The 10,902-nt window shown below is 42.7% G+C and overlaps 1 protein-coding gene across 1 annotated transcript in view; it reads right to left on the bottom strand.

The window, feature by feature from the left end:
- Positions 1-2,868: 2,868 nt before the first annotated feature.
- Positions 2,869-10,902, bottom strand: part of INTS4 (integrator complex subunit 4) — a 33,328-nt gene continuing 25,294 nt past the window's right edge. The window contains exons 19-23 of the mRNA XM_035560425.2: positions 9,892-9,951; positions 7,034-7,193; positions 6,502-6,645; positions 5,653-5,773; positions 2,869-3,562 (exon numbers count right to left, since the gene is read on the bottom strand). Of these exons, the coding sequence (XP_035416318.1) occupies positions 3,369-3,562; positions 5,653-5,773; positions 6,502-6,645; positions 7,034-7,193; positions 9,892-9,951 (679 nt within the window). The 3' untranslated portion in view covers positions 2,869-3,368. The remainder of the gene's footprint in view (positions 3,563-5,652; positions 5,774-6,501; positions 6,646-7,033; positions 7,194-9,891; positions 9,952-10,902) is intronic.

The following is a 10,902-nucleotide window of genomic DNA, read 5'->3' as shown; positions in this document are numbered from 1 at the left end:
TTGCTACAGCTGTGTAACAGCACCATGCGCCTACACTTGCTAACACCTCAGAGAACAGAATCTCCTTACTCGGGCGCGTGATCTGAAGTCCTGAGCTCCCTCTTCAACAGAGACAAATGATGCGCGTTACCTTCGCAGCCCTTCGTTTTTCTTTTCATTCTGAGACCGATTATCTTTTAGGCTAGCGCAGTGCAGAACTCCAACACTATCCAAAATGAAAGGACAGCCGGTGAACGTTGGTGCTAGAGGTGCTTCTGAGATGACACTCCTAGAGCGCCACAGCAAGCACAGGTCCAACATTTCTGAGAGCAGAAAAGCCCGAATGTCTCAAGCCTTGGGGTAGGAGGAAAAAGGCAACATCTAGATTTAATCTACAACGAAACCTTGGAATGCTTACCTTTTAGCCAAATTTCCTTTCACATTCCCTATATGTTAGGATAAGGTGTGAATAACGCCATTAGTAAACTTAAAAAAAAAAATAAAAGGAAGATCGAGGTAAACAGTTTTAAGACAAAAGGACATTTTCAATAGAAAGGGAAAAGGTAGAAAGCAGCAGCAAGAGTGATGGTACAGTGTAAAACCTTAGTCTGAAGGGAACAAGACAGAGCTGCATATATATCATGTATATATAGGGGATGTTTATGAGGCTGCGTACAGGGAAATCAAAGGTACACTTGAATCCTGGAAGGATCGCAACATTAAGAAAACACCACTTGGCATTGAATTTTAAGATCATGATGATCAGAACAATTTTCAGTTCAGCTAAAATGGTGATGAATCAGTCATCTGCCTGAAGAGATGAAACCTGCGAAGGAAAGGAGGACCTCTGCTTTCTTCCAATTCAAAGCAGAAGCCAGAGAAAGAGAACTCTGGGATGGTACCGAGAAGAGAAGCCAACTACAGAAAGCTCTTAGTAGGAGGTTGGAAACATTCGAGTGGTCTTAAATTTTCAAGTGATTTCAGTCACCTGAAATTACAGATGTGGAACTTTTCCAAAGCCTTTCAGTGCTTGATTCTCGGTGGCAATGCAGAATGAGTGTGAACTTTGCCTCCTGTGTTAAATGAAAGGAGTTCAAGCACAGCATCTGGGAGAAAGCTAGCAGAAACAGTCCCAGTGCCCACGAGAAAGATGCCAAGATTTTGATATTGCCAATGAAAAAATGTCCAGAATGGAGTAACCGGCTGATCACCTGTGGCCTGGGAGCACACGATAAACGTTAACTCCCCGATAACCACGGAGCAGGAGGAAAGGCCGAGTTTCTACCGGACAGCTGGTGAACACCGGCACCCCCAGGGTTTATCTGCAGCCCCAGGTGGAGCAGGAAAGTTTCGCAGTGTCGCCCATCAGCGTCACACTGCCCCGACACAAGGCAGCACGCGGGGCTGAGCAGGTGCTCCCTCGGCTCCTGCTCGGCCTCCCAAAGCACCAGTCGTGGCTCGGAGCGTATGGACGCGATCGTAATTAGAAGTCTTTATTGGGATGACAAACGGCACAAATACTGGTGAAGTGTAAAAGTGAGGGAGAAAAGAGTCTGTAACGAGCTAGCTCGACTCATCAAGTGTCTGCCTGGGACACAGCTTCGTGATAAGAGGGACATCAACCCCAGCCCACTGGAACGGAGCTGGGGATGCCAGAGAGAAGTCAGCCGGTAGCAACTCAGCTGTTTTACACGTGCAGGAGGTTTTCAAACCAGTGCCCTGAAGGCCCTGAAGGTGAGGTACAAAAAACAGGTTGTAAGAGCAGTTACATGAAGAAAGCCCGTTTAACTTCAGAATTCCTACAGCAGCTGAATAGTTTTATGGTTAGGAGTCTTCAGACCGCAACATATCAGTCCTAAACAAAATAATAATTAAAAAAAATCGTGAAAGCCTCCCAGTAATCTCTTATTAGGCTACACGACGCAGGTTCACTCTTATAATAAAGAGAAACAAATTAGAATCGGTTTTCCAATTTTATTGTAGGAAAGCACATGAGGGGGTTTGATCTCTGTACAAGTGGAAAATTTCTTCACTGCTTCGTTTAGGCACTAAGCCTTCCCCACCGCTACCACCCCCTTTTTTTAAAAAAACAACTGATTTATGAACACAGGTAACACTGGGCAGCTGCACTACAAAGTTTCACACATTAAGTGCTCCTAGGAAATCCCACCAAAGATTGCTACAAATTGCTAAAATTGGAATATCAAATTTAGGTTTGAGGCCCTCTGTGAACAGAGGGTCACAAAAAAAGGGGCTGCAGACTGCAGGACCGAGCGTTTGGGTCCCTGACCACAAGCTCCAATTCCAGTCCCGTTGGTAAGGGGCTCCCTGGCACTCAGCGCAGCTGCTTAAGGGAACGCTGACAAGCTGCCCAACTCTTGCCTAACTGGGAGCGTGTTCAGCTACTGCAGCGCCTCAGACAGGCTTTAACTGCCAGAAGTGCTGCTGAATTGAAAAACTAAACAGGCCTTCCCATCGCAGTACCAGTTCAGGCCAAGACCAGGACTCAGAAACAGATTCTGTACGACTTAGTGGCATGGGATTACATCGTTTTTCAACCCCTGCTATTTAATCGCATTGTTTCTAAAGGCATACAAGTGTGCAACAGGAGAGTGGGATTACAGTTCAGAGCTACAGCTGTATATACAACCCCGTTTCATGTAAACAAAAGAGGTAACACCCTGCTGTGTTGCTATCACTCAAAGTCCATGTCCTAACCCAAGTTCTGCTGCTTGCACCAACAGGTTCCTCCTCACCCCCACCACCACCCTGTGCCCTCCCCAGAACTGCACCAACTTCAGCACAGCTGGCCAGGAGGGAGAATAGGGTTTAGCCTCCAGCAATCAGCAATTCCACTTCAAGACGCCCTTCCTACACAAGGACAATAGCACTTCAGAATTTTTTATTTTTTTTTGGCTAAGAATTTAGATACCAATGCAAAGATACAAATTTTAGACAAAACCAAACAAACAAAAAAAAAAAAACCCTCCTTGGTTTCATTTCAGAGTATTGTTAAAATAAAAAAGCAGAGATTTATGTGCCTGAGCATTTACATAGTAAATAGCTTCAGCAGAAAACCTAGAGGCCTTGAGGAGTTTTGGGCCAGCGCAATTATTTCTGGAATGCTGAATGCGAATTGCCTTGATTTTGTTGATTCAATACAGAAATAACATTTCCTCGAAACTCCTTAACTGTCTGAGTAACTCCCGTATTGGTCTATCTGCTTCTTAACAGTGACCAATGTTCTTCAGCAGCTTTACTTTTCTGGCTGACACGTTTTGTAAAAGCAGAAGCGTAACACTGTTCTGGTTTGGTGTCTTGGAACGCAGCACATGGGTTTCGTTTTTAACCCAACAATCCCCTAAATACATTTCTCTTAGCGACAGACTTCACCGTCTGGCAGGTTTGGGCATTATATAAACTTTGACGGGTTTGCTGAAAGGTATGGTCCCCTCTATGCCACTCTCAGGCTGCGGGAGAGCCTCAATGCTCTCGTTCCAGGTAGATTTGGGAACCTTAGCAGTCGCCTTGCTCCTGTTGGAATTGTAGGCCAGCAGCAGCCGCACTTCAATCTGACACGGCTCTGAGGAGAAAAAAACAGAACAAGCCAAATGTGAGTCCCTCAGAGTGAACAGGCAATGCTGAATGAAATTTTATCTTATGTATTCTAATTCTAGGATGACCGATCAGAATCCAGCCTGGTGTTTGAAAATACAACCTCGTCATTGCAGGCAGCACAGCAGAACTAAGCACTGCTTTGTTCCCTTCTGCCTCTTTGCCGTAGCTTAAAAAGAGAATCCTATGACTAAATTCAAAAATATAACTGTTAAAAGTTATTCCAACCAAATAATGATAAATTCATTAAAAAGCAGAGAACTCGCAGGCCTTCCTCTCTATATTCATGGCAGGATCAAGTAAAATCCAGATGATGTCTGAGAAGCCCCACAGCACAGATTACTCGAAGATTCTCTTCAGCTGGAGGTCCTGACCCTGGAAGACCGCCTTTTTCCCTGTTTTTCCAGCTCAGCAGTTAGACAAATATTCCTGATACTGCCCATAAGGTGATCTCACTTTGTTTTTCTCCCAGTGGTCATAATGAAAGCAGGCTTTTAGCCTACACAGTACAACCAAGCAGCATAGCATGCTGGGCTAAATGTCAAAAATTTTCCCTTCTAGGCTGAAAAACATTATTCTTGTAGGTTTTTCTTACCGAGCACATTACCGAAACCTACGGACAACTATGTAATTTAGAGATGACAGGCCCAGCACTACAGTGGCACTCTAGCTGAGACCTCATCAGCACCAGATGGAGCACAAAAAATAACCTTTTTTCCACAGTTCTACCACAATTCAGCTAACACCACCCCAAGATCCATCGTTTTGTCACACTGTCAGCTCCTCTTCAATTTGTAGCTCGCAGCCACTGCTATTGCTTCTAATATACAAGACTTCAACCCCGTTTTGTATTTGGACATCCTCCTTCCTGAGCACACATTTTTTACTGGTCTTAATTAATTTATTTTTCATACATTAAGGTAATTTTGTCAATTGCTTTGAATTCTGATCCTGTTCCCTCAATCCGCCCCAGCTGGATGTCCACTCCACATTTTATATGCCTAAGTGCCAATGTCAATGATGTTAACTAAAATACTGGCTAGGGGAGACACCAGAGCAGAATCCCTCAGGGATGAAATGCTCTTCCAGAAAACACTGCAAAAGCAGAAGTAAGGACCCAATTCAGCTCCTTCTGGTACAGGATCAACCTTTAAATCCAGATAGTTCCAGCTGCAGGAACAATACCATTTTTTCTTCTCCAAATCAAAACAAAGATAAGCAGAATAAACAAATACACCGTGGAGGTGCTATATAAAATGGAGTAAGCAGAAGAGAACACTAAAAAGAAAAAAAAATCCCTTCGTTAAAAAATACAGATCACCAAATCCTATTAACAGAAAATAAACTGTTCAGAAAAAAAATCCCACGTTTGGATAAATGTGAAGGGTTTAAAAGGAAACAGGAGAAAGGGAGCTGCCAAAAAATATTCTTTGCTTTTGTTGCTTGAATCCCACAAGCCAATTACTGAAGCACTTTCACAGGGAAGTATGAATGCCAACTATGACTGAATGTGAACGTCAGGGTTGCATATTTCAGAGTAGAGTGTGTGAGCTTTTTTTTTTTTTAGGGCATTAAAAGGGTAAAAGTTTAATTAGCAGTGAAATTATATTGTTAAGTACACACAGATCCAAAGGTTCTCTGCCATGCTCAAATACCTGTCAGATCTAAAACGACGACTCACAGTCAATCAGTTCACCACCTTTAAATGAGGATGCAGGCCTGACTCCTACAACTAAATCTTGCTCTGCACAGAAATGGGTGACCTCGTGTTGAACACGAGCTCCATTTAAAGGCTCCCAGTGCTGGCAGACTGCATGCGCAGACTCCTGTTATCTCCAGAGATCAACGCCCTGTCAACCAGGGAGATGCAGCTGCTCAGAGGCTGTAAGAACAGAAACCTGAGCGATGCTAAGGGTAGCACCAGTGACACCTGTAGACTCCACGATCCTCAGAGCGCCAAGACTGTGGATGTGCAGGAGACTAGGAGCGAGGAAGACACACTCCCATCTCAGAAACATGCAGCAATACAACCACGTGAACTTGTACTGGTAACGTTACCTGTCCATGCTGTATGTGAGAGGTAAACCTGAGTTATCAGTCTGTGCCTTCCAGGACCAGGATTTCGAAAGTCAGCGGGTTTAGGATGGATTAACTGCGCTTGTCCATCCGGATACAGTACCTATAGGGGAAAAAAAAAAAAGGTAGAAAACCAAACTGAATGACGACTAGATTTGTACAAGATGCATTAGTTTGGTGCTTTCAAGTTCAGCAGGTAGGAAGCTGTGCTTCTCGTAGCCAGGAGATCAGCTGCTTTAGATTTAAAGCCCACTTGTCCATCCACGCCCATAGCATATGCGAAAAGGCACACTGCCATCAGCTTCTTCCTCTGCATTGTAAGCAGTTCTTAGTTTCTCTGCTAGGCAGCGAACTTGCATGTTGTACTTGCCATCATACCACAGCCACCTTCTTAGCTGCATTTGAAACCAATGATTCAACGGCAGGAGGAAAGCTAAGATTTAAATATGGTGAGCCGGGAGCCTGCACGTAGCTCTGTACAGTTCAGAGCACCTTCTCTGGCTCCTCATTCTCCTATTACACAACATGGATGTTCATCAGCGCTTGCCTGGGCTCAAGTACATAACGTGCCCAGCGCATTTGAAAGCGGAGGGCAGCATGTGTGGAGCACAAAATGGCTTCAAAGTGCTCAAAGTGAACTCTCAGGAACTACAGAAGTCAACACAGTGCACTATATACAGGCCACTTTTTTAAAGTGTGGTTAAAACACAGAAATCCAACACTGTTACTAAAAAAGCACACAATTATTTGCAATGTAGAAGTATTGGCATCCTTATGCAAACTACCCCTAAGACACAGTCTTGTTTGCAGTTGTGTCAAGCGACTGCTTACCTGAACTTTAACGGTTCCTTGGGGATCCTGCACGTGCTCCAGAGTTGCGTCGACGTCCAGTGCCACTACCAACCCTGATGTAAACCGCAGAGGGTTATCGGATTCACCGGTCGGCTCAATGATATTCGCACTAGCTCTGTAGAGCTGTAAGAGGCCAAATGGTTGCCAAAAATAAGGGAGGGGGAAAAAAAAAAAGGAAAGCGATCATCATTACTGTTCTTAACATAGAAATTGTGCGTGAACTTGGGATCATTTTATTTTCGATACTGCCAGGAATTATTAAATCTTCTCGACTTTTAGCAATAGCCTCAGAGATGCTAGTTAAGGAGAAGAAAGTGATGAAATAACACCTCTAATATGAAATAACACTCCAATAATAAAGGAGTTGGACTAAATGCTCTTTGTGGCTCCCTTCCAACTTGGAATATACTGTGATTCTGTGATAAAAGCTTCATGGTCTATTAGGAACTATCTGGAAGCTAAAGACAGCCTGCAAGGCTATTGGCATTTTAATTCCCTGCATTAAACTGACCCGCTCTGGAAGAGGAAGGTGGAGGAAGGTACTTTGTCGCAGCGTTGTTTGAAGAATCTTGACCACTTCTGACGGCTTGGATGTCACAAGTCTGGGCATTAAGTCCAGCAATTTATCTACAAAACTGCCTTGCATACGCGGGAGCTCAGAGATGAAACATCTGTATTAAGATTGATTAAAAAAACAGAGCTTATTTCAACATTTAATGGTGTTGTTATCTTCAGACAAGCTGGTTAATCTTTATATTTAGTTACAATGACAGAATGAGATACTGAGATTCTACTTCTGATGCACATCTCATACATAAAACAATTTTGGCTACTTCTGTTGGGACCATACCTTGTGTTCAAGTTGATAACATCAATGTTTACACAGCACTCATTTCTTAAGTCCTTCATCAGTACAGAGCCTAGCAGGCAAAGGAATCTGGATTTGAATCTAGATTTGCACAGAAGGAGCTAGAAATGCTGAAGTGCCCGTCAACAGCATAGTCATGAGAACCAGCTGCTGTAAGGATGTGTCCACGCAAGACTGCACGTGCCGCTCTAATGCTATTTTGACAGTAAGAGTGCTAATTAAATGAAATTACAGGCAATTCCAGCACTCTGCGTTCAATCTCAGTGTCTTGAGAAAGAAACCCAGTTGGACGGAAGTGCCACTCCTCTTACAGTTGCTTTGTAAACTTTGGAGGTTGGTACGTCTCGGGGAAGACGTGCATGTGCCTCATTATGTTGTGCACTTTCATGTGGCTCACTAAATAGCTGACTCATTAGAGGATCTAACATAACCACACACCCAACACATGAATTGTCTGACCTTCTGCTGCAGCAAAGTTTCCAAAATGGCTTTGGTCTACCAGTAAGAGTATTAATTGTTATATCTGTGTAGTAAAATTTTAATAGTAAGCTAGAATCAGTAGGAAAAAATATGCTAGTTTAGAGGTCAAGAACAGAGAAGAGAATTCATTCCATAACTTGGGACAAGAGCTGCTCACAAGAAGAGAATTTGGTATTTCTTGTTCTTCACATAGAAGCAAAATTGGTCTACCACCATACATCCCCACATGCAGAAAAGGCTTTGTTAAACTGACTCCCTGGGGGCTTATTTGTTACTGTCAGCAACATTCCTGCCACATTTAGCACGATTATTTTGTAAGCCTAGTAAATGCTTTGTGCAATTTGGTGAAAATATAAAATAAAAGGCACTGTTTCTGTAGGTGAACAGCCTCTTGATCAAGGGGCTCTCCTCCCTGCTTTTCAAGTCCAGCGTTGGGCTGTATTTTCACCTACAGTTAAACCTGGACAGGAATTCTGGACTTGTACAAAAATCAGCTTCAGGCCCTAAAGCCCTGGAAGTGAGATCTTCTTCAAGATCCTGGTGATGCTCGACGGGAGTTCAAAATCCCTAAACGGAAGCCTCTATCACCAGCTCATGGCTTGGCAAGGATGGAGAAAAAAAAAATCACACTCTCCTTTGTACATGCAAAGAGAGCTAAGCAGGAATGTGCGCTCTCTCCTATGATTACCACTACCCAGACAGCAAATTTCACCTACTCTGTCATGTGATGCAGGTCAAATCTGGCAGGCTGAGGCTGCACAACCTAGACATAGGTTTTTTTTTTGTTTGTTTTTTGTTTTTTCTTTGAGTACAGGCATTTTCTAGGTGACCTTACAGCTAACTGACAAGATCTGTTACTATTCAGATTGCCTTTTGTGGAATTCGTCACTGCCTGTAGGAGTTGCATTCCTAAGAAAAAGTGATTCAGTTTTGCCGATCCCAAGATCTAGCGTGAGGAAATGATAGGAAGGAAGTGAAGAGTTGTGTATACTGGCTACCAAATAAGCTAATCATGATGGAACAGGTCCAATTCCCTTCTGTCAGACAATTGTCAAACATAAACAATGAGTAAACAGGAATTTAATTAAGAACTAGAGATGGAATTCTGCTTGGTCAACTCTGGATACCTGTCTCTGGTCCAGCTAATTCCCTTCTGACTCCAAGGAAAAACCCGTGCATCACTAATCTGACCCATTTTAGACCTCCAAACGAGGGTAAGATGAATAAGCACCAATCTTTACAGTGCAAAAAAGAGCATAAGCAGTGGTCCACAATGCAAATGTCTACACCTGGGCAAGATGATCCCCATGTTGAGCACGTAGATTGTTCACTTCCTAACTTACCAGCTGGAAATTTGGTATGAGGAAAAGAGAAATTCCCCTTTTGTCATACTCCTGATTCGATGTTTAGAATGGAGTTTACTTCTTGCTTTATCATTATCTCATGACAGCAGGCCCTCATGTAGGAGGGCAGCAGGGGAAGGGAGATGCGAAGAGATCAAAAATGAACGGAATATTCCCCAATGACAATGAGCTTCAGTGGTTCCAGGTAATTTGATGGCAATCATCAAGCAAATGCAAAAGCTGTGAAGTGAATGAGGGATCACAAAGCACCTCCAAACGCTTTGCAAAGATGTGAAAACTGCTCCAGCTACAGAAAAATCCCACACGAACTCCGAACAATGAGATCTGAAAGGGCCTTCAGTACAGAACTGCTAGTCCTAGCATCCTGCTGAAGAGGTGGAGATTTTGTAACACAGCCTCTTTCAAAGCCTGACACGCAGTTTCAGTGAGCACAAGGGTAAACAAGTATCCTATATTCAGGGCAGAATTTCCCCGTTATATGCCTATGAATTTATTTCATTTTATTTTAGTTTTACATACTTACGAAAGACAAGTTTGGCACATTCTAGACCAAGTTACATATGGAAGAATTGTCACCAGCCTTAAGAACATTTTACATCGATTTTACATCGACTCCAGTTTTAAAATACAAAGTGAAGAAGCAATGGAGTTTCTCACCTCTGAAAGGAATCTACTTCCTGTAGGAACTTCTCACACATCCCAAAAAGGGGTTCCACTCTGTAACGAAGATAACATTCCTCACTTTATTTTTGAATAAAGAAAACTGGCTCTATGGTCATAAGCATTCAGGTGTTTTGAAAGCCAGTTCAAGCCCCTTAAAACTGTAAGATAAAGACAATTCTGAGGCCAGAAACACATTATTCACAGGAGAAAGAAAAAAACAGCAGCTGCCATTTTCCTGCCCACATCCACAGCCCCCTCCACAAAAAATCCTTTGTGTTTGCATGAGACACTAAGTTCCCAAAGCCATGGCTAGAAAATATTAACTTTCCACCTATAAAAGAGGTTAAGAGGCAAATATATCACAAACCTCTAAGGCAACACAGTTAATTGATAGCAACAGATTCAAAACAAAATAAGGAAAAAAAGGATTTAAACCATCTTCCTCTAATTCTACCAGATGAAGTTCTAATTCTAGAGCCATTTAAACCCAAACGTAACTTTTTTCACGTGGGCAGCCAAAATGAACCGCGTAGAGCCTCTTCTGTTATCTAAGCTATGAATTTGGTCTGTCCCACAAATGTTGGCTGTAAATCAGTCAAAAAGACAATTCTTTTATGATGATTTAAGCTCAAAGCAAAGTAGTGTGGCTACTGCATTCTTCAATATGTGATTTTTCCTCATTTAAATATGCCCCAAGTTTCAATTCTAAGACACTCTTGACAATGTTTTTAACCTATGTAATGTTTTTTAACCTAGTTCTGTTCCTTTGTGTTTGTAACTGAGAGAGCTCATCTTTCAAAACATGTCTTCCTAATAATTCTGTCACCTGATTTAGTACCGTGTCGTTATATAGCTGCACCAAAGACACAAGGTTCTTCATTCTGCAACTGGTTATTGGTAAGCCACGACGTTTTGTGTGTATAACTTAGCCTTGGCACTCTGCGAAACAAAGTTTGAGGATACAAAGCTTCCAGGTAACCCTAAGAAGGTCTTTTCACCGTCCTT

Source organism: Cygnus atratus, chromosome 1, assembly GCF_013377495.2.
Source record: "Cygnus atratus isolate AKBS03 ecotype Queensland, Australia chromosome 1, CAtr_DNAZoo_HiC_assembly, whole genome shotgun sequence".
NCBI classification, from domain to species: Eukaryota; Metazoa; Chordata; class Aves; order Anseriformes; family Anatidae; genus Cygnus; species Cygnus atratus.
The sequence above is the reverse complement of the archived record's forward strand: the minus strand, read 5'-3'. Positions and strand labels throughout refer to the sequence as shown.